The 23,798-nt window shown below is 52.2% G+C and overlaps 1 protein-coding gene across 1 annotated transcript; it reads left to right on the forward strand.

Moving 5' to 3' along the window:
• The first annotated feature begins 11,987 nt into the window (after window positions 1-11,987).
• On the forward strand, window positions 11,988-21,510 carry HCRTR1 (hypocretin receptor 1). Its single transcript, XM_012440110.3, has 9 exons — window positions 11,988-12,180; window positions 13,087-13,147; window positions 13,381-13,722; window positions 13,868-14,046; window positions 15,171-15,414; window positions 15,804-15,919; window positions 17,815-18,029; window positions 19,282-19,403; window positions 21,087-21,510. Exons 3-9 carry the CDS (start codon window positions 13,524-13,526, stop codon window positions 21,275-21,277), a joined length of 1,266 nt encoding a protein of 421 aa, XP_012295533.2. The 5' UTR covers window positions 11,988-12,180; window positions 13,087-13,147; window positions 13,381-13,523; the 3' UTR covers window positions 21,278-21,510.
• The last annotated feature ends 2,288 nt before the right edge of the window (window positions 21,511-23,798 follow it).

The following is a 23,798-nucleotide window of genomic DNA, read 5'->3' on the forward strand; positions in this document are numbered from 1 at the left end:
CTTTTAGAGAGCCTCTTTCTCTGTTTTTTCAGGTTGACATCAAAAAGGAAGACATTATTAGGCTGGACAGTAATCAGTCTCCTGTTCAAGATAGAGACACTAACTTCATGTTCCAAAGATGGTTGATATACAAACATCCCCGAAGAGAGAGTCCAGAACAAAACAGCAGCCAGTGCCTCTGTGCAGGGCATCCAGAAACACACCAGACCCATGGAAAGGTCTCTCTCAACACGAACCTTCTCAACAGTGTTAATAGTTTGCCTGTAGAATCGCTCGGATTTTCTATGTAGACAATCACATGGTCTATAAATATAGAAGGACCACTTTATTTCTTCCTTTCCAGTGGTTTATACCATTTATTTATTTATTTATTTATTTTTAGACGGAAGCTTGCTCTGTCACCCAGGCTGGAGTGCAGTGGTGCAATCTCAGCTCACTGCAACCTCTGCCTCCTGGGTTCAAGCAATTCTCCTGCCTCAGCCTCCCTAGTAACTGGGATTACAGGTGCACACCACCACTCCCGGCTAATTTTGTATTTTTAGTAGAGACAGGGTTTGCCATGTTAATTAGGCTGGTCTCGAACTCCTGACCTCAAGCAATCCACCTGCCTCAGCCTCCCAAAGTGCTGGGATTACAGCTGAGAGCCACTGCACCCTTCTGATGACCAAGGTTTTCTGGGCCAAGCTCTCAGGGTCCTGCTCCTTGGTCCATAAGAAAAATTCTCTCTTCCAGGAGGCTCTTCACCTCCTGCAAAAACTCAGGACACTCCATCAATGAGGCCAGACATACCAGGACGCCAAGAGAGGGCAGGAGAGGCATGACCGAGGCTGTGAGCCCATGACGTGAGATGCGGGGCTGTCATGCTTGTTAGTATGTCGTGAGGTTGCGATGAGGTTCAGCTGGGAGGACTCTTCAGCTCTTGCCCTCCGCTAAGGCCTCCCACTGTACATCATCAACAATAAAAGGGCTATTGTGCTTCCATAATCAGTCTTTTGCTTTCTTCCCCAGCATGTTAGAATCTGGGTGAGGAGGAAAAGGACTATTTAAAGGAGACCCCCTTGAAAACTGGATATCTGTATGCAGAAGAATGAAACTGGATCCCTATCTCTCACCGTATACAAAAATCCAATCAAATGGGTTAAAAACTTAAAACTAAGTCCTCAAACTATGAAACTGCTACAAGAAAACTCCCCAGGACATTGGACTAGGAAAAGATTTCTTGAATTATATCCCACAAGCACTGGCAACCAAAGCAAAAATGGGCAAATGGGAATACATCAAGTTAAAACGGGTCTGCACAGCAAAGGAAACCATCAGCAAGGAGAAGAGACAAGCCACAGAATGGGAGAAAACATCTGCAGACTCTGCATTCAACAAGGGATTAATAACCAGAATAAACAAGCAGCTTGGCCAGGTGCAGTGGCACACACCTGTAATCCTAGCACTTTAGGAGGCCGAGGCGGGCGGATTGCCTGAGCTCAGGAGTTCGAGACCAGCTTGGGCAACACGGTGAAACCCAGTCTCTACTAAAATACAAAAGAAATTAGCTGGGCATGGCAGCATGCTCCTATAGTCCCAGCTACTCGGGAGGCTGAGGCAGGAGAATTGCTTGAACCTGGGAGGCAGAGATTGCAGTGAGCCGAGACTGTGCCACTGCACTCCAGTCTGGGCGACAGAGAGAGACTCTGTCTCTACAGGAAAAAATAATAAAAGAATATATAAGGAACTCAAGGAACTCTATAAATCTAGTAATCTGATTAAAAACGGACAGAAGACCTGAATAGACATTTCTCAAAAGAAGACATACAAGGGGCAAGCAGGCATATGAAAAGCTGCTCACCCATCAGCACGCAGTGATCCCACCTTCATTCCACCTGCCTCGTTCTAGCTGCTGGCAGTTGAAAGGATGGTGTCCACCCATACTAAGGGTGAGTCTTCCTCTCCCCCTGTCCACTGATTCGAGTATCAGTCTCCTCTGCCCACACCCTCACAAACACATCCGAAACAACCTCAGCCATCTAGGCATCCGTCTATCCCATCAAGTTGACACCTAATATTAACCATCATACGTACATAAGCAAATAACAATAAAGTAGCGAGAAGATGCCACAAAAATTGAGATGTGGCATGAGAATAACAGAAGTTTACAAAATACTCAAGTAAAAGCCTATTAGTGAGTAACAAGCCAGTATTTACTATCGACACCCCACCCCCTTACAAACGCAGACATCTGGAACATACAGGAAGGGGAGAGATTTTTAAAGAGAGAGAACTGCTTTCTAAAAAATTCAGTGATCTTGGCCAGGCTTGGTGGCTCACACCTGTAATCCCAGCACTTTGGGAGGCCGAGGCAGGCGGATCACCTGAGGTCAGGAGCTGAGATCCAGTTTGGCTAACATGGCAAAACTCCATCTCTACTAAAAATGCAAAAAATAGCCGAGTGTGGTGGCACGTGCCTGTACTCAGGAGGCTGAGGCAGGAGAATTGCTTGAACCTGGTAGGCAGAAGTTGCAGTGAGCCAAGATTGCACCACTACAGTCCAGGCTGGGTGACAGAGTGAGACTCTGTCTCAAAAAAAAAAAGAAAAAAAATAGTGAGTGATCCTTTTCATAAGGACTAGAGTGCCTACAGGGAATGTTGATGTTCAGAGTAAACCCTTCCTAATGTGGCCCAGGGTGGAGGCTGAAGTGTCTGCCTATCTCTACCCTAAGCCTGCTGGTTCATCCTCCCCCACTCAGTAAGTGAAAGAACAACCTAAGACATCTTCAGACATGCAAAGATTCAGAGAGCTTTCCTTCCATGCACCCCCTTTTAAAAGGTTATTTGAAAATATACTCCAGATAAAGGGACATACTCAAGAAAGAGAGAGATAATGGATTCACAGAACGGTGGAATTAACCCAGTACCACAAATGAATGGAAATACCAGAGGTCCATAAAGCCATCCATCAAAATTAGAATAGGAAGTCAGAGGGTTGGAGAAGAACGTCTTGAGAAGAAAATGGGTTTCACTCAACAAATAAGGTAATTAAGAAGCTGGAAGATTTTAATGACTTAACTTAAAAGGCATATGTTTCTTCTCTCAAGAAGAAAAGAGAAAAGCAATTAGAAACTCCAGGAGAACAAAAAGTTGTGTAAGAAGTCATGGTCCAAATGTGAAGTGAATTAAAATGTCATATGACTGCGAATAGCTGAGGGAGTGGAGGAGATACACTTGAGCTTGAAGCCTGGAGCATTTCCCTTTGAGCAGCACTTAAACCATAAGATTGTAGTTCCTTCTCGACGTGTCCCAGGATGCTACTTGACTCTGTAGAGAATAATGTTTATATAATCATAATATTGTTTAAGAACACTTTATTGATTCTCAATACTTGAAATTCAGAGATAGACAATACTAGAACATTTTAATTATGGATATAGAACTATATGCAAATGTAGGGGTTTAGCAAGAGGAATTAGAAGAGAAAGCGAGAGTGATAAAGGATGTCTCATCTTACACAGTGGGGAGTCAACAGATAGCACATGAAATTAACGACACAAGAAAAAAGAGCTGGAAGTATCTATGTCTAACCAAACTCTGCAGGGATGTTACCTTTGCAAAACTCATCTTTTTTTTTTTTTTTTTTGAGACAGAGTCTCACACTGTCACTCTGGCTGGAGTGGAGTGGCGCCATCTTGGCTCACTACAACCTCCACCTCCTGGGTTCAAGTGATTCTCCTGCCTCAGCCTCCCAAATAGCTGGAATTACAGGCACCTGCCACCGCACCCAGCTAATTTTTTGTATTTGTAGTAGAGACAGGGGTTTCACCATGTTGGCCAAGCTGGTCTCGAACTCCTGACCTCGTGATTCGCCCACCTCAGCCTCCCAAAGTCCTGGAATTACAGGTGCCACTGCACCCAGCTTGGCACCCGGCTTAAACTCATCTTTCTTTTCTGTTTTTTTTCCTTTCCTTTTGTTTTTTGTTTTTTGTTTTTTTTTTTTGACAGGGTCTTGCTCTGATGTCCAGGCTGGAGTGCAGTGGCACAATCACAGATCACTGCAATCTTGATCTCCTGGGCTCAGATGATCCTTCCACCTCAGCCTCTCAGGTAGCTGGAACTACAGGCACCTGCCACCAAGCCCAGCTAATTTTTTGTATTTTTTGTAGAGATGGGGTTTTTCCATGTTTCCCAGACTGATCTAGAACTTCTGGACTCAAGTGACCTGCCAGCCCTGGCCTCCCAAAGTGCTGGGGTTATAGACATGGGCATTACAGGTATGAGCCGCCACACCTGGCCATAAACTCATATTTCGTAGTAGGAATTGTTTCAGATGCTGTTAGTTCTTCAATAACCACCCCTTCCTCTACCTTTAGTCATAGAACCCTTAAATCTCAGCTGGGCACCAGCTGACATAGCTACCCAGACAAAAATTATATTTCCCAGCCTCCCTTGCAGCTACATGTGATCGGGTGACTGAATTCAGGTCAACCTGATGTTAGCAGAAGTGATGTCCCTTTCCACTAGTTGGATTATGGACGTGACCATCTCTGAACTAGGCTGAGAGTTTTTTTCTTTTTGGAACAAAGTCTTGCTCTGTCACCTAGACTGGAGTGCAGTGGCGTGATATCAGCTGACTGCAACCCTGCCTCCCAGGTTCAAGCAATTCTCATGCATCAGCCTCCTGAATAGCTGGTCTTACAGGCACATACCACCACATCTGACTAATTTTTGTATTTTTAATAGAGACAGGGTTTCACTATGTTGGCCAGGCTGGTCTTGAACTCCTGACCTCAAGTGATCCGCCTACCTCAGCCTCCCAAAGTGCTGAAATTACAGGTGTCAGCCACTGCACCCGACCCAGGCCAAGAGTTTTGTCATAAATATAATGGTGGCTAACAGTTATATACACGATAACTACCCATCAGGCACCTTTCAAAGTGTTTTGCATGTATGAACTCTTTTAACCCAATGAGGATGTGTAGTCACTTCCTATTGCTGCTGTAACAAATTAACCACAAACTTAGTGGCTTAAAGCAACACAAAGTTATTCTCCTACAGTTCAGACATCTAAAATCAGTGTGTCGTTCCATCTGGAGACTCAAGAAAATCCATTTCCTTCCCTTTTTCAGCTTCTATAGGTCACCTACATTCCTTGGCTCGTGGGCCTTTCCTGTTCCCACCACGACTGCTTGCTGCCATCCTCACATCTCCTATCACTACTCTAACCTCCTGCCTCCCTCTTATAAGGACCCTTGCATTTCATGGAGTCCACCTGGATAATCTAGGATAATACCATCAACTCAAAATGTTTAACTCAATCACTTCTGCGAATCCTTTTTGCCGCATAAGGTAACATTCAAAGATTCTAGCGATTAGGACTCAGACATCTTTGGGGAAATATTATTCTCCCTACCACAGATGGGTACTATGTCATCCTCTTTTAGAGATGATGAAACTCAGCATGGAGAAGCTAAATAGAATGCCCAGGATCACACAGCTGGTAAGTGGCAGATCCATGATTTAAACCCACACAATATGGTCCTAGAATCTGTTCATATAGCCACCATATTCTTCTATCCTGGCAGAATTCTGGCTTTCTTATGACCATGGAGTTGCCTGACCAACCCTGGATAGCCTGCAGAGAGAAAGACACTTTTTATTTTTATTTATTTTTTAGACCAAGTCTTACTCTGTCACCCAGATGGAGTGCAGTGGTACCGTCTCAGCTCACTGCAAACTCTGCCCCCCAGGTTCAAGTGATTCTCCTGCCTCAGCCTTCCAAGTAGCTGGGCTTATAAGCACATACCACCACTCCCAGCTAATTCTTTTAGTATTTTTAGTAGAAAATTTTTGTAGAATTTTAAAACTTTTGTACTTTTAGTTTCACTATGTTGAGACCAGGCTGGTCTCAAACTCCTGACCTCAAGTGATCCGCCTGCCTTGGTCTCCCAGAGTGCTGGGATTACAGGCATGAGACACCTCTCCCAGCCAAGAAAAACACTTTCAACTTTCAAAGCCACTGTCATTTGAAGGGGCTCTTGGTTACAGTCGCTGTATTCAAATACAGGAGTCAATAGATAGCCACAGAAGTAAAAATAGTGCTTTCCTTTTCTTATGAGTGGTTTGAATATTTTACAAGAAAAATGTGTTATTAATTTCAAATCTGCTAAGTTGCAGGACAAAACTGCGGACCCATCTGGGTCGCACCTGGCTTAAACCCTCCCACCGCCTTTGGGACAGATTGAGTTCAGGAGCCTCAGCCTGCCCTGGAAGCCAGCATTTCACTCATTTTTCTGTTCGTTTGTTTTTGCTCCTCCTCATGGGAACACTCTCAGACCACACTAGTGTTTGCTGCATACTAGTTTGCAACAGGACTTTCACTATGCCCACCCCTTGCCTGTGCTCATGCTGTCCCCTCTACCTGAAATACTGCCCCTCCTTCCTCTCCCACTCCTGCCTAGCTGTGAACTCTTATTCATCCCTCAATACCCAGCCCAAATTGTCTCTGGAAATTTTTTCTATTTATCTTGGTCTTTCTCTGTCCTGTTAAATATTTTCCTCAAATGTCTGGTGATCCAGGTTATAGTTTGAAACCCCTAGCTACCCACCTTTCCCACCACACACACACACACACACACACACACACACACACACACACACCCCTCCTCCAGGAAGAACAGGCCCCTCCTTCTTTTCCTTCCCCCATTTGTGTGTCCCTGTGTCAAATAATCACACCAGCACACATTTACTATAGCCATTGTTTATTACTAATATTACTTATTATTTTAGGATTTAGATCTTTAGCAGCCCCCAGCACCAATATGTGGCTCACAACAATACCAAATGTCCACTTAAGTGTCACAATGTCTGACAAAATCCTCATTCCTCTCATGATGACCACTTTGACTTCTTAAAGATGTGTGTGTGTATGATTATGTCTGTCTCTGCCTTGCTGGTGCCCCAGCTCCTGATGCCCTACACACGTATCTGGTCTTAGGGAATCCTTACAAATTCTGTATGGCAAAGGTCCTTGTTAGTTTCATCTCATAACCAGTGAAGTGAGGCACAGAGAGGCTGTTAGTTTTCTATTCCTGCTGTAACAGATTACCACAGATTTAGCAGCTTCAAACAGCACAAAGCCTGGCACAGTGGCTCGTGCCTGTAATCCCAACACTTTGGAAGCTCAAGGAAGGTGGATGGTTTGAGCTCAGGAGTTCGAGATCAGCCTGGGCAACATGGCAAAATCCCGTCTTTACAAAAAATACAGAAATTAAACGGATGTGGTGGTGTGTGCCTGTGGTCCCAGCTACTTGGGAGGCTGAAGCAGGAGGATTGCTTGAGCCAGGGAAGTCCAGGCTACAGTAAGCTGTGATTGCGCCACTGCTCTCCAGCCCGGGCAACAGAGCAAGACTGTCACCCAGGCTTAATTGATTAAGCCTGGACTTGAGGTCCCTGGGGCCCTCCCTTGGACATGGGCATTTTGCATGACAGAGGTTACTGTAAGGTTATTCAAAATATAGATGATAGATAGATAAATAGATAGATACAAGTATAAATAAAAACCACTCAAGTTTATTCTCTCGTGGCACTAGAAGTCAAAAGTCTCATGGGGCTAAAATCCAGGGCTTGGCGGGACTGCATTCCCTCTTCCATCATCGTGTCTTCTCTTTCTGACCCTCGGGGCTCCCTCTTACAAGGACCGTGTGATTGCACCGGGCCCACCTGCACAATCCGGGATAAGCTCCTCATCTCAAGATCCTTAATTTAGCCGCATCTTCAAAGCCCCTTTTGCCATGGAACGTAGCCACAGGTTCTGGGGGTTAGGACGTGGACATCTTCGGGGTCATTATTCAGCCTATCCCGGAGGTGAAGGAAGTGACCAGCCCAAGATCGCCTAGTAGTAAGCAGCAGAATGGTGTCTAATCCCCATCTTCCTGACCCCAAAGCCTTGCTCCTGACCTCCCCTCAACACCAGGGGCGGGTGGGGGCGGGAGGGAGGGGATGTGTTTTGGGTGGTTCTTATGCTGTTTGGTGCTGTCCGTTCCGCCCCCAGCCTGCCTCCATAGGCTCCATCCTGATGCATTTGACACCACTCTGTCTACTCTTCTCCATGAGGGTCTCCCCAGCCTAACCAGGAGGACCTCCATCTCTGCAGCTTACCTGGCCTCCGTGTTTGTTTGTTGAGTGAGTATATGAGTGAGTGGAGAGACAGAAGGGTGCTGGCTTCAGCCCCTTCTCCCTGGCTCCTGCCACGGGCTTGAAGATGCACTCTTGGCCGGGAGTAGTGGCTCACGCTTGTAATCCCAGCACTTTGGGAGGCCAAGGCAGGAGGATCGCTTAAGCAGGAGGTGGAGATTGCAGTGAGTCATGATCGTGCCATTGCACTCCAGCTTGGGCAACAGAGCAAGACTGTCTCAAAAAACAAAACAAAACAAAAAAGGAAGATGCTCTAGCTTTTGGAGTCACAGAGAATGCCTGACTCTGGGTCCTGGGCTCCTCCTCTCCTGGTGGCTGCCTGTCCCCTTCAAGCCACACAGACCCTGAAGGAGGAGGCCCATCCAGAGGAGAAGAGGCACAAAGGCTGAGGACCTGGATATGGGGAACAGGAGGTCTCTGGGTCCCTCCCTGGGCATAAGCTCCCAGAGGCCCAAAGACCAAAACACCACAGCTGCTCAGTGGCCTCCCTAGGCGCCGCCCTGAGAACCCCCTTTCCTCCACACAGCCCATCTCTGCTGGCCCTCCCCTCACCCAATCCCATACCTCAGCCTGCTGCCTGATCTCTGTTCTTCTACAAGGCACCTCTGCCCTGCCCAGAGTTTTCCTATCCACGTTCCCAGGTCTGTAGCGGCATTAGCAAGAGGAAACCCAATTATATTTCAATTACTCTAGTCTTAGCCAGACAGAGGTTACTGTAAGTCACATCAGAATTGGGAGGGAAGAGGAGGTAGCAACTGGGGCCAGTGCCTAGGGTGACACTTGAAGATGGATATGACAGGGACCTGTGGCTCAGAGGCTCAGGATTAGATCAACAAGGCTGGGGCTGGCTGGTTCCAGGAACGAGGTCATGCGGGCCCCTGTTGACAGACAGCTCAAGCGCAGCAAAGGCTTGAAGCCAGCCCTCCCTGGGCAGAGGAGGCGCCAGGACTGGGAGCCCAGCCTGGACATGGAGGACCTGAGGTCCCTGGGGTCCTCCCTTGGATGTGGGCATTTTGCCAGGGGTTCCCAGAGGCCAGTGCTGTTGTGCCCGGGGACCAAAAGCCTGCAGCTCCTTGTAGGCCTTCTAGAGCACTGCTGGTTCCTACCGCCCCGCCCCCAGGATTTTCTCTGAGCATACACCCACTCTCTCCCATGCCCATCTAGGCCAAATAACTGGCCTCTCCCACCCTCAGGCTGTGGCTAAATAGGCCAGATTCATGACCAGAGAGGCTGCGAGGTCTAGTGCCTCTGGGCCAGAGCCCTGGCTCCTGTGGCTGGCTTGAAAATACCTGGCCAGAGTCTGATAGGGGAGACAGAGAGATCTGTTGCTTGTGTGTGGCAGGAAGCTCTCAGGACCCTTTGACCTGGGGAGCAGTCATCTTTGGGGACCCAAAGGATAAAGGGTTGGGGAAGGTTGGCAATTGAGAGTCCTCTTGAGTGGAGCTGGGACTGGCTCTGTGAAATTGTGCACTGGGGGGAGTTCTCAGCCATGAGTTCCTCCCTACACAGACATGCACCAACCTGTGTCATGACTTGGGGAACCTGGTGAGCCCCTTGTCCACTCCAAGCCAGGGTATCTGGGAGGCCCTGAATCGTGGAGATCCGCATTCTGGGTTAGGTTCTAAGTCGGGGCTGTGCTGGGCTCGGCTGGTGCCTCCCGCCCACACAGACAAACATGGAGCTGTACCTTCCACTTCGCTGGCTGCACCTTGTTTGCCGCAGCTGTCATTGGAGTGTCCCTGCACAATCTGCCTCCCATCCCCCCACATGGTGCATCCCCCTCCTCAGCCTCAACATAGCAAACAGTCACAGCTCCAGGTTGGGGAAAGAATGCGGGGGGGGGTAAGATGAGTCATTGCCGTGGGAACAGATATACCAAGTTCCACATACACACACTCACAGAGCTTTGCACACAAAGGCATGTCCACACTCACAAGCACTAGTCAAAGCCACAGTTGAGCATTCAGATCCACACTGAGAAACAGACACCCCCTCACACATACACGTTCCTCATAGACAAAAAGGCCAAAGCACAGGGACAGATCAAAACCCAGACAGACACATCCCACCCAGGGTGACACCAGTCATTAACCCAGAGCCCATACTCTGCTCATATGCACAGTCAGACACATACACACACACACAAACACACACACACACACACACACTGGATTCCCTAGACACACACCACAGCCCTTACTTGAATTCAAGACTCAAACACAAACACACACACATGCACACATATGCAGACACCCATGCACACACACACATCAGCCCCTCTTCTGAGTCCCTTCACTCCATCTATCTCAGCCAGCACCTAGGGCAGAAAGGACATCACCCACCATGCAGATGCCATATCTGCCCAAGGACAAAGTTCTGCCTTGGGTTTGGCTTCAATCCATCCTCCTGCTCTGCAGAGGTGAAGGTCACCGGCCCCGCCCCTTGTGCTGCTCCAGTTCCTCTTCCACACCTCCTATGCCTAATGGTGCATCTCCAGAGCCTTTGAAAAGGGCTTTGGCTGCAACGGGAAAGACGGTGGTTACATCCCAGGAATCACCTCCCAGGAGGGAAAGAGTGTGAGTTTCAGAGGGTGACGTGTTAGGAAGGTCCTATCCTGAGGTAGGGAATGGCCAAGGTGACTGCTTGATGCTCAGGCAGTCACCCTTCACCTTCCCTTGAGTGAGTGATTTCCAGAAGCCCCAACCTTCAAGCCTTTGCACCTGCTGTTTCCTGACCTTGAATACCTCGCCTTGAATACTACAATCCCCCTTGCAGGGTTACCTTCTTATTCTCCAGGTCTCCATGGAGATGCTCCTGCTCCAGGAAGCCTGTTCTCATGCCCTGGCTGAGTCGTCTGTCCTCCTGTGCGCCACAGCCCCCAGGTCCCTCGCACTCTCCCCACACCAAGGAAAAATTGCCTAGCTGTGCACCTGCCTCCTCCAGCAGCCAGAGAGACTTTGCAGGGCAGGGAGCCTCCATCTGATGAGAGAGGCTGGTAGATCTGAGAGAGGCACAGGCTTGACGCCCAGCTCTGCCTCTGCTGTGTGACCTTGGGCAAGTCATTGCACCATGTGGGTCCAGTGTCCTCATCTGTAAAATGGGGACAATAATAACTACCTCACCAGGTTGATGTGAAAATTAAACGAGATCAGACATCATGTAACTTTATTAATATATCTCATTGTTTGGCACATAGCTTAATAAATCGTTATTTGTGGAATTAATGAACCCCCACTCCTGCCCCCACCAGCGTCCCTGTTTTGGGAGGGGAGCAGTAGGTATAACAAAAAGAATAATTGGGGGCAGAAAGAATGGGGAGGGGCTGGGAGACGGGAGAGCAGGGCTCTCTGGCATCGTTGGGAGCTAGCTGTTCCAGCAGCATCCGGAGCTGGGCTGGAGGCGGTGGCGGCATCCTCTCTGTCTCACCCCTGTGACCCGCCTGTGCCATCCTCCTCCTCAGTTAGGTGAGGCAGCAAGGAGAGGCGGGGCTGGGCTCCACCTCTGCACTGTGGCCCTCCGAAGCTGCCAGGTCCGCCGGCACACACTAAGTGCGCTCAGAATGCAGGGTGGCCAGGGGCATAAATGTGGAATGAATGGGGATGGAGTGAATGAACGGATGGACGCATGAATGAAGGTGGGATGGAAGCGTGAAGTGGGAGGCGAGAAGGAACGAGCGTCTCTCTCCGCCCTGCGGGTCTCGGGGCTGGAAAACACGGAGCCGAGACCTGCTGGGGGCTCCCACCCCGCCCTGCCTCTCCCACCGGCCCCCCTCCACGCAGCGAGCAGCCCGGCGGGGCCCGCGCCGAGCCACAGCCCGCGCAGTAGCCCGGCCTCGCGTTCAGCCCCTCGAGCCGAGGCAGCGCAGCCTAGGGAGGGGGCTGCCCCGGCCCCCTCCCGCAGCCTCGGACCCCAGAGGTCCGGCCTTCCCCACAGGAGGGCGAAGTTCCCGGTGCCAGGTCCGGGCACCAGCAGCCGAGAACGCCCGGGTCCCGGAGTCAACAGGTGCGGGGTGTGGGGGACCCCCCAGGCCCGGGATGGGGTTCCAAAGACCTGCGGTGAGGGATGAGGGGAGCCAAGATTCTCGGGTGGTAAGCGGGGTGCTGGGAGACTGGCTCCCCGGCCTGCGCTGCTCTCCTCCAGGCAGGCTACTGCAGAACCCCGAGTGCCCTCGCTCCCCGCGCCTCCCCGGAGCCCCTGCAGCCCCCGAGGTGCAGGGAGGTCCCGCGGACGGAGCGGGCCTGCCGGCGTTCAGTGGGGTACGAAGGCGTCCCCTCTCCCTCCCCAGGGGTCTCCGGTGATCCGCAACCCTCCGGCACCCGGCAGGGGTCTTCCCAGGCCAGCCGGGTGAAGGAAGGGCTGAGTGCGGGAGGAGAGAGAGGCGGGTAGCCAGGCTGGCTGGATTTATGAATGGAGAGCGGCCAGCACGCCGGAACAGCGGCTCCTGGCGGCCGTCGGGGAGCGTCGCGGCCCTGGGGACCCAAAGGGGGCCCCGCAGGGGGCTTGGACGCCCCCATTGCTCCCAAGGGGTCGTCAGTCCCTCCCCGAACCACCCCCACTGTGGTGTGTGTGTGTGTCTGTGTGTGTGTGTGTGTGCGCGCGCGCGCTTGTGCCCACTGGAGGGTCTGGCAGGTCTGGCAGGTCTGGCGGGTGGAGTTTGGGTCTCTAACACCTCCATTGACCCTTTTTCCCAACCCAAAATTAAAGCCTGTGAACTGGCTCAAGAAACATTTGAAATCGGGATGGCTTTTCCACCTAAATCTATGGTGTTTGGTGGGTTCGGACAGACCTGGCTTAGGAGCTTTGTGACCTTGAGCAAGGGAATCTCTCTGAGCTTCCATCTCATCTGCAAAGCAGGGTACCCTAATAAGAGTAGCCGGAAACATCCCCCAAACCACCTTCTCGTGCCAGGTTCTTGGTGAGGCATTTGGCATGCATCAGAGCTCATTACTCCTCATCTCGGCCCTGTAAGGTAGGTAGGGTTATCACCCCATTAGATGGATGGGGAAACCGAGGCTGAAAGAGGCCAGGTAAGTTACCTAAGGCAACTGTGTGGAATTGGGATGCAACCCAGGTCTGTCTTCCTCCATCAATTTCATGACTGTGAGAATTAAGAGGAAACTTATATGCAAAGTGCCTGCCACACTCCCTAATGTTTCCTTCCTTCCCTCTTTCCCCACTCCTTTCTTTCCTTCCTCCCTTCAGGAAGTTTGGGGCTGAGACCCCAAAAGACGTGGGTGCAAGCTTTCAGATACCCTGAGGGGAGCGGACTGAGGGCTGGCCCAGGGTTCCCTCCTCTCCCTCCACAGAGCCTAGGATGCCTCTCTGCTGCCGCACCTCCTGAGCTCATGGAGCCCTCAGCCACCCCAGGGGCCCAGATGGGGGTCCCCCCTGGCAGCAGGGAGCCGTCCCCTGTGCCTCCAGACTATGAAGATGAGTTTCTCCGCTATCTGTGGCACGATTATCTGTACCCAAAGCAGTATGAGTGGGTCCTCATCACAGCCTATGTAGCTGTGTTCCTCGTGGCCCTGGTGGGCAACACGCTGGGTAGGTCCAGAGCTTGCCCTGCAGTGCTGCCAGCTTTCCCTGGGGACTGAAGGAGGGGTGTGTGGGGAGGGGCTCACTGATTGGGCAGAACCAGGATGGGCGTGGCTCTGCCACCAGCTTCACCTCACCCTGCTGCACCCTGCAGTCTGCCTGGCTGTGTGGCGGAACCACCAGATGAGGACAGTCACCAACTACTTCATCGTGAACCTGTCTCTGGCTGATGTCCTGGTGACAGCCATCTGCCTGCCGGCCAGCCTGCTAGTAGACATCACTGAGTCCTGGCTCTTTGGCCATGCCCTCTGCAAGGTCATCCCCTATCTACAGGTGAGCTCTGCCCAGGCACCCCTCACTACTCCTTGTCACACCTGCACAAAACCCACGGCCTTGCATAGGCCTCCATGACCCTCAGATTTGCCTTTCAGACAGGTCAGTGGCTCACGACCCCTGAAGTGTCATCCTCTACTGCAAGCAAGGGCAAGCCACCAGATCAGACACTCAAGGACACAGACACAACCCCACACACTCACAAAGATCCCCTCCTGGTTGCAGTCACAGACATATACATAGATACGTGTGGACACATGTAGTCACCTCCAGGTACACAGGCACATAGTGGAGGAGAGGCACAGCCCACAGAGACAGAGACACATACACAACACCCTGGGCCTGCTCCCCAGTCCCAAAGGGGCAGACATGAGGGGGCCTGATGGAAACAGCCTTCTCCTCTCCCTCCCACACTGGCCAGAAGACCCAGTGGTGGAAACCAGGATGTCCAGATGGTGTTAGTGGGGTGGAAGGAAGACTTCTCTCAGTTTGTACGCTTCGATCCACTTCCTGCACCCCAGAGGGCAGGATCCACCCCTGGAGGCAATGCCCACACACTTCTGGCCCAGACTCATCTCTGCCTCCCAGAATGAGGATTCTTTTCCTAACAGCCTGGGGAAGGGATGGCATTCCAGGACGGAGAAATGCCTGTTGGATTCCCACTGTTTCGAGGTTTCCCACTCAACTAGTTAACTCTGGTGACCCTGAGCATAAAGACAGAAGGATGAGGGAATTCTGTGCCTCGGTTTCCTCATCTGTAATGGGGGGTTAGAGCACTTATTTTGTAGGGTTGTTGTGAGGATGTTAAGAACAGTGGCCAGCACATAGTAAGTTCTGTAGGTGCAAGTTATTATTCACAGTAGGGGTGCTCCTACCATGTGCCAGGTCTGAAGCTGGACATTGTTTAGACATGATTTCACTTGAATCCTGCCTGGTAGATGGTATATTCCTATTCTGTAGACAAGCCTCAGAGAGGATGAGTGACTTACCCACATTTACACAGCCAGTAAGTGGTGGAGTCAGGATTTGCCCTGCACTGCACCTGCCATCAGCCTCCTCACTCACCTACTCTCCCATCTCTGAGTGGCCCCCAAAATGACTGACGTTGTGTCCCCATTGGCCAGGCTGTGTCTGTGTCAGTGGCAGTGCTGACTCTCAGCTTCATCGCCCTGGACCGCTGGTATGCCATCTGCCACCCGCTATTGTTCAAGAGCACAGCCCGGCGGGCCCGTGGCTCCATCCTGGGCATCTGGGCTGTGTCACTGGCTGTCATGGTGCCCCAGGCTGCAGTCATGGAATGCAGCAGTGTGCTGCCCGAGCTAGCCAACCGAACATGGCTCTTCTCTGTCTGTGATGAACACTGGGCAGGTAATGGTGGAAGCCTCAAGCAGGCATCCCCTCAGGTGGGCACTTTGGGAGCACGTACCCCTAGGGCGGGCATCTAGCAGGGACCCTTCCAGGGTAGGAAATCCCAGGGCAGGTATCTCCCTAGGGGACACCCTAGGCTGGCACTTACCAGGGATATCCCAGGGTGGGTACCTTCTCTTATGTAGACATCTGCTCTAGTGTAGACATCCTTCCAGGATGGACACCCCAAGTTGGACAACTCCAGGGTCTCTGTCTGTCATGCTGGCTGCATGGGGTCCAGCTGCTCCTAGGCCTTGCTTTGGCCCTAGTCAGGACAGGGTGGCATTGCTAACCAGGGCAGGGTGGGGCTCTCAGACGGGGCCTGACTTTGTACGTTTTGACCCCTGCAGATGACCTCTATCCCAAGATCTACCACAGCTGCTTCTTCGTTGTCACCTACCTGGCCCCACTGGGCCTCATGGCCATGGCCTATTTCCAGATATTCCGAAAGCTCTGGGGCCGCCAGGTAAGGCCCACTCTGGTGTCACCGTGTGGGCTAGGGCGGGGGGTAGGGGGCTACTGGCCTAACGGAGTAGACAGTCCTCTGCCATCAGCACATGCCAACTTGGCTGCAACCAAAGAGGGGAAGCCCAGAGACACGTCGAACTCAAGGCGAAAAGCGCTAGTGGCCACCCTGGAATGCAATAGTAGTAACACATCCTTCTAATATGAGTGGCTGCCATGTATTGAACCATCCGCTCCCAGATAGTCTCACATCCTCTTAACCATCATTTGTTGCCCCCATTAAATATATGAGAAAACCGAGACCCAGAAGATCAATAAAACTTCCCCCAAACTACTCAGCGAGTGGATCAGGAAGTAAAACCCAGATCTGTGAGCCCCCCACTGCTCAGTTTAGTACCACTGCAACAATAATAGTAACTCCGTCTTGCTTGCCAAACTAGGCACTTTGCATCCAATGTCTTAACAACTATCTAACAAAAGCTGCAAACGTCACGAATGGCAAATAAGGGCACCCACTTGCCACAGCCGACAGCAGCAGAGCCTTCCGGTTCCAGGGCCTGTCTTCTTTCCTGCATTGCAGACTGACCCACAGTGGGTTTCCTAGGTTTTTTGGGGGGCAGGGGTGTTCAGAGGCCCTTGGCCTAGCGAGTGGGAGTCCTGGGTTGGTGTCTGGGAAGTGAGAAAATGCAGCCCAGAACATGACCAGGCTCAGGAAGGGACTCTCACACTTGGGGACGTCACCTACATTCCACAGACAGTATTGGCTTGCACCCAGGCCGTGCCGGGCAGTGGGTGGGGACACAGACTGGCTGAGACCCAGGTCCTGCCTGGGAGGAGCACGCAGTCCAGTAGGGCTCTTCTTGGGTGGCCAGCCCTGCAGTCCACCCACACTGATCATCTGCTCCCACAACCCCCCAGCCGAGCAGGACACAAGCATAATCCTCCTCATGTGACAGACATGAAAGCCAGGCTGAGAAAGGAAAGTGAGGCGGCCAAGGTCACATAGCTCACAAATGTCTGAGCTGGCTTTAGACGCATGTTTCTGGAACTGTAGCGCCATACCCCTCTGTTGTGGGTGACTCAAGTGTCCAGTGGTAGGAGAGGCTTCTCCGGGAGCCCAGAAACAGCCAGGGTTATGGGCACTGGCCCAGGCCATTCCATGCTGCCCACCTGTTCACCCCTTGCACAGGCCTCCCCACAGTCTGGTATGACCCAGGGGAGGCACAACTCACCCTCACCCCTACCCTCAAAGATAGTGTTGGAGATTTAGGGAGGATGGATGGGCAGCTGAGAGGATGTGGCCTGGGGTCTTGTCAAGGGTCCCCACCTCTCTGAGTCTTAGTTGCTTCATCTATACCTAAGGGCCAATAATATCTTTCCACAAGGCATGTTGCAGGGGGTTTCACAATGAGCTAATGGAAAATCAAAGTCTAGACCAGGCGCAGTGGCTCACGCCTGTAATCCTAGCACTTTGGGAGGCTGAGGCAGGGGGATCACCTGAGGTCAGGAGTTCAAGACCAGCCTGGCCAACATGGTGAAACCCCATCTCTACTAAAAATACAAAAATTAGCTGGGCATGGGGGTACACACCTGTAGTCCCAGCTATTCAGGAGGCTGAGGTTGCAGTGAGCCAAGATCGCACCATTGCACTCCAGCCTAGATGACAAGAGTGAAATTCTATCTCAAAAAAAAGAAAGAAAAAGAAAAAGAAAGTCTATTGTTCACTCTCAAATCGAGAGTGCTTTATCATAAACATTAGGGTCCTTTCTCTTGCAAGGGCTTGTTCCCTTTGCCCCCCACCCTGCCCAGGGTCCAGCCTGGAGGGGGCCCCACAAAAGGCAACCACCCTCCCAAGGTGCTATACCCACCACTGCTATCTCTATGTGTGCTGGACAGATCCCCGGCACCACCTCAGCACTGGTTCGGAACTGGAAGCGGCCCTCAGACCAGCTGGGGGACCTGAGTGGAGAGCCCCAGCCCCGGGCCCGCGCCTTCCTGGCTGAAGTGAAGCAGATGCGTGCGCGGAGGAAGACAGCCAAGATGCTGATGGTGGTGCTGCTGGTCTTCGCCCTCTGCTACCTGCCCATCAGTGTCCTCAATGTCCTTAAGAGGTGAGAGCATGGGGTATGGTTGGGGTGGGGAGAAGTTTGAGGTCAGGGGAAGGAGCTCTCCTTGCTTGGGATAAAGATGTGGCTCCATCCCTTCTCCACTGTGTGACCTTGGGCAGGCCATTTCTCTTCTCTGAGCCTCTGTCTCCTAGGGCTATCGTGAAAATTCACGCATTCATTCACTCAATCATCACATTTTAGGGGGCTGGAAATAGAGTGAACAAGTGCAGAAGACAGATCAAGCCCCTGCCTCATGGAGGCTGCATTCTAACAGGAGAGAAGGGACGTAAATAGAAAACTCAGTGTATATGACAATGTCAGGCAGTGATCACTGCTGGGGAGAAAAACAAAATAGGATGGGGAGTGCCAATGACAAGAGTTGGTGGGTTTTTGCTTTCGCTTTAGATATAATGGTTTAAAAAAAAGCAGCGGGCCAGGTGCAGTGGCTCATGCCTGTAATCCCAATGTGTTGGGAGGCCAAAGAGAGAGGATCGCTTGAGGCCAGGAGTTCAAGATCAGCCTGGGCAACATAGTGAGACTTTGTCTCTACTAAAATTCAAAAAAATTATCCAGGCATGGTGGCATGTGCCTGTAGTTCTAGCTACACAGACTGAGGTGGAAGAATAGCTTGAGCCCAGGAGGTCGAGGCTGCAGCGAGCCATGATTGCACCACTGCACTCCAGCCTGGGTGACAGAGCAAGACCCTGTCTCAAAAAAAAAAAAAAAAAAAAGCCTTTCCAAGGAAATGGCATTTGGGCGGAGACTTGAAGGAAGTGAGAGAGTAAACCACATATGTGTCTGGAGGGACAGCCAATGAGGGCCACAGGGTGCCGGGGAGAGAATGCGGGCTACTAGACAGAAGACAGTCTTACTTGGAGATTGTGTTTGGCCACTTCCTGGCTGTGTGATCTTCGGCATGTCAGTTTACCTCTCTGAGCCTCAGTTTCCTTAACGGAAAGATGGATGATGTTTATGACTCATCATGTTGCTGTGAGGATGGATGAGAAAGCGGATGGGAAGCCCCAGGGGATCTGATGGCCAGGAGACTGGCGATGTCCACCGCAGAGCTTGACACCCTCCATGTTCAGAACCCCAAACCCTGGCCAAGACCTCAGATACAGAAGGCCAGAAAACTTGGATGGAAGTGGGCAGTAGGAACTCCTGCCCTTTACAGCTCAGGTTCTGTGAGCAGTGCTCCCCCAACACATGCACACACAGCTACCCCATTTCTGACACTCCTCCACCCTGGGCCTAGGGTGTTCGGGATGTTCCGCCAAGCCAGCAACCGCGAAGCTGTCTACGCCTGCTTCACCTTCTCCCACTGGCTGGTGTACGCCAACAGCGCTGCCAACCCCATCATCTACAACTTCCTCAGCGGTGAGCAGGCTGGGGAGGCAGCGACTGAGGGTGGCCAACAGTCCATGTGACAAGTCTCCCCATCCCCAAGCCAGGGCCCAAATAAAGGACGGTAGGCAAGGATATGCTGCTGTGGGCACAGTGATCCTGCTCTGGGAGGACCCACCCCAAGGAGCCCTGGCCTGAGTGGGAGACAGGCCACACTCCCCACAGTAGCCTGCACCCAGGATCCAGTTTTGCGATTCTGCAGACCAGTGAGTGAGTGGAAGGGCAGGGGCTAGGCCAGCTCGCCCCCACTCCCATCCCAGTGCAGGCACAGCAGGACCTCCAGTCAGCACAGGCAGAGAGTCCATCTTCCCCAGATGGAGTTACACCTGTGGGAGGAAGGCCCTGGAGCCCTGCCTGAGGAAGGATCGCACAGTCCAGGTGTCAGGGTTAAAGGAGGGTCACCAGCAGACAGGCTAGACCTGGGGAAAGGGCTTCCCCTGCTCAGCTAGACACACACTGGCAGAGTGACCAGAATCTCAGGGGTTGTCCCCTCTGGAAGTCTTCCTTCCCAGCTGCCCCCACTCCCACTCCAGGGCTCCCCTTTCTGCTGTCCCACCGTGCCCACCCTCTCCCTCTACCTCCCAGTCTCGGGGTGGTAATGGCCCTGATGCTGAACTCAGCAGAAGTGTGACTCACCAGCCCTCTGCTTTGGGACTAGGTTTCTAAAGAACTGGTCCAGATGACTGTTCAAGCCTGGACAGAAATAATCTTTGAGGAACTATTAAAAGGTTAAAGAAGGGATCAGGAGTCAATAGTATAACCCTCAATGAGACTCAAGAATTACTCAACAAGGCTGGTTGCGGGTTTCCAGCTCAGAAAAGAGAACAGAAGAGATGAGCCCTGTGGGGAGGGGAGGGCAGACAGACTTCCTGACACATATGACTTGGTTTGGCCTATGTTTACTGAGCACCTACTGTGTGCTCGGCCCTGTGCTGGGCACCAGAGAGGCTGGCAGGCTAATGACACATGATCAAAGGGGCTTCATCCTGACAAAATCTGTGTCCCTGGTATACTTGGGCTGAACAAGGTGGTATGGGTGGTATGGTGGTCCCTCCTTCCCTTCCCCCCTCCCCCGCCTGCTTAAGAGAAGGGCTTTGGAATTGGAATTGGGTTTAGCTTCTGGCTGGGTGGCCTGGGGCAAGTCACTGTACCTCTGTGCATCTCATCTGTGAAGTGAGGATAAAGGACTCTATCCTTTCTGGGTGCTGGGATGCTCTGGGGGACAGAGGCTGAGGCACCCGGCACAGTGTGACTGCGATATGCAAAAGGGCTGCTGCTGCTGTCATTTTCATGATCAAAGGGCAGAGAGGGGCCAAGCCTAGCAACAGATAGTGAGCCCACATACACACCAAGGAAGGCAGAGGTGACCTGAGGCCCCTGAGCCAGACACCACGTTTGAGCCAGCCTCTGAGCCAGAGCGCAGTCAAGGAATCAGATTGTCTCTCTTTGGGAACGCGCTCCAGGGCCTCTGTCCTCACTCTCCCCGGCGGCAGCGGTGGTGCTGAGGTGGCCTCAGGACTCTCCCTCCCAGCTCTGTCCCTCCCTCCCCACCCCTCACAGGCAGCTTGGCTGGAGCTGCGTGGGTGTCCCTGGGCTCAAGGCCCCTTCCTGCTGCATCTGTCTCCTTATGGCTGTGTCTTTTGTCTCCCAACCAAGGCAAATTCCGGGAGCAGTTTAAGGCTGCCTTCTCCTGCTGCCTGCCTGGCCGGGGTCCCTGCGGTTCTCTGAAGGCCCCTAGTCCCCGCTCCTCTGTCAGCCACAAGTCCTTGTCCTTGCAGAGCCAATGCTCCGTCTCCAAAATCTCTGAGCATGTAGTGCTCACCAGCGTCACCACAGTGCTGCCCTGAGCGAGGGCTGCCCTGGCGGCTCCAGCTCGGGGGATCTGCCCCTACCCCTCATGGAAAAACAACTGAGTGTGGCAAAAGGCTGGAGCTTCTGTCCTAGGTTTCTGCCTGTGTGACTCTGGACAAGTCACTTCCCCTCTCTGAGCTTGTGTCCTCTAAGCAGGGTTGATGTGAGGATTAAGCATGCTGAAGCAAGTGGAACGCTCCTTGTAAACTGTGAAGTGTTGTGGACATGATTATTGTTGTACTTCTCTCATTTGGCCATACCCCACAGTATAATCTGTCCCCATCATCCTTCCAGAGCTTGGCCATCCTCCCAAAACCCCCTTTCCTACCCAATTACAGGCCTTCCCTGGAGGCTGCTCTAAAGGTCCCAACAGGCATTTCCATCTGGTCCAGTGGCTGCCTGAAGCCCAGGGCTGCACTTGGCTGGCTGTTTTGATGCCTGTGTGAACTAATCTGGGCCCAGCCTTTCTCCAGTGGGCCACAAGCACAGCCCCACCCTCACCAGGTGCCAAGGGCACACACCACAGACCCGAACTTGTTGGCTTTGTGGTGTGATAAAACACTCTCCATGGCCACTTGGCACAGAGGCCAGCAGCCCGAAGCAACTGTAATTAAAAGCCTGGCACTGAATGTTCCCTTTCCTTGTCATTGCACAAAATCTGTGCTGCTTAGGTTAGGAGCAGAAGAAGGTGGGGAAGCTGGGGGGAGGGAAGACAAGAAGGCACTAGAATGCTCTTATCTGCTGATGTCCCACCACCACCACACGGGATCCCAGGTGGACTCAGCCAGGCCTCGGCACACATGGTGCTGCCTCCTCATGCGGTGCCAATCCTGTGACGCCGGGACCTCGCTTAACACAACTGTCTGCTCACAGGCCCAACGGCCTGGGGAAGGTAAGGGCGGCAGGGTAGGCAGACAGCAGGTTAACAGGCTGATTTACTGTTACCTTCTTCTTGGAAACCAGGACTTGCGTCTATTTTTTATGAACTCATAGGATAAAAAGAGAAAGCCAGACTTGGCCAGACACGCTCCGTCTGCCACCGAGATGACTTTAAGGCTGCCAAAGGCCCTGAGCCTTGTTGCCAGAGCAGGACATGGAACACAGTCTGAAGTGCTACTCTGCTGAGAACAGGGACATCTGGCAGGGGCCAGCTCTGCTATGCACACCACGTCTGCTTAACTTGATTAATGGAGCTGTGGGCTCCCTCTGACCTCACCCATCAAGAAGGTAGGCAGAGCCTTGGTGCTGCCAGGGGCCCGCTCAGGAGTGCTGAAACACTGCCCTCCTAGGCACGCCGCTTTACCCAGAGCAGGTGGAATGTGTGGTCTAAGTATGACACCTGCTCTCCACATGACTCGCCAGCCCAGCTCTCTGTGGATGGGGCAGAGCTCCAGCAGCTGCCAGGAGGATGGGCTCTCCTGCCCATTCCACACTCCCACTGGCCTTAGGATCCAAAGCTGTTGGCACAGTGTGTAGGTAGGCTTGGAGGTGAGTGTGCAGGATGAGGTGTGAGGGCTGGCCCCCAAGCTCAGAACCAACCATCATGCTCACAAGATCAATGCAGGTCTTGGGCTCGTCAGCCTCAGCTGAGCACAAAGATGAGAGACTACAATTGGCAGCATCGGTTTCAGCAGACACTTGGTTCAGTGGGAACAAAGGCGCTGCTTCCGATGGCTGCAGTTCACCCCTCTCTGCTGGCTGAACCCAGCACTATGGAGGCCTCAGCCCTCCACTGTGGGGGACTTGAATAAACTGAAGAAAACTCAGCGGAGGTGACCAGGATGCTGAGGGTGGAGATGCTCGGCAAGGGAATGCTCAAGAGCCCAGGGCTATCTGGCCTAGGGAAGGGAGGACTTGGGGAAAATGTGGCATATAGGGTAGGCTCCACTATGTAGAGGGTTAGCATGCAGAAAGGGTGATTATGTCCTGGGTGGCCCCCAGAGAAAACCACAGCCAATGGTGGGGTTTTCAAGATGGCAGGATTTAGAATCCACATCAGGAAGATGTTTCTGCCAGTCATGGAGGAAATGGGCTGCCTGGAAAGGCACTGAGTTCTTTGCCACTGGAGGTTGGCAAGCAGAGGCCAGACTCACAGGGAGGGGGTATGAGGGGGATTTTAGCTCTGTATGGGGGCTGGCCTCTGGGAACTGGATTCCATCTAATGCTGGGATTCTAGCACTACAGCAGCCCAGAGGAGAATGCAGCTGACCTGGCTAAGCCCGACACACCTGCTGGGCCTCCCTGACCTGCAAAACAGTCATAAGTTACTTCCAACTACCCACTGCAGGGAGGAGAGCCCTGCGCAGGGCCTCAGAGCTCTTATCTTTATCTCAAAAAGCCAAAAGATAATCACCATTACCCAGTATAAAGCCCCCTGGCAAACTAGAATGTCTGATGTCTTTGGCTTTTGATTGAAATGTGGCCAGCTCATTACAGACACTCGGTGTAGACTGGGTATTATGCTGATCTAAAGATCCGACTTGCAAGTACAGATGTCTGTGCTTAATAAAAATGGGG

Source organism: Aotus nancymaae, unplaced genomic scaffold (assembly GCF_030222135.1).
Source record: "Aotus nancymaae isolate 86718 unplaced genomic scaffold, 86718_ANA_hifiasm-v0.15.2.pri h1tg000053l, whole genome shotgun sequence".
Lineage (NCBI taxonomy): Eukaryota > Metazoa > Chordata > Mammalia > Primates > Aotidae > Aotus > Aotus nancymaae.

Bases quoted from the DNA above. Each gene is read 5' to 3' on its own strand.
- HCRTR1 (XM_012440110.3), top strand. From the start codon at position 13,524: ATGGAGCCCTCAGCCACCCCAGGGGCCCAGATGGGGGTCCCCCCTGGC. The intron at 13,723-13,867 runs GTAGGTCCAGAG...TGCACCCTGCAG, and splicing joins CCTGGTGGGCAACACGCTGG to TCTGCCTGGCTGTGTGGCGG. The intron at 19,404-21,086 runs GTGAGCAGGCTG...CTCCCAACCAAG, and splicing joins CATCTACAACTTCCTCAGCG to GCAAATTCCGGGAGCAGTTT.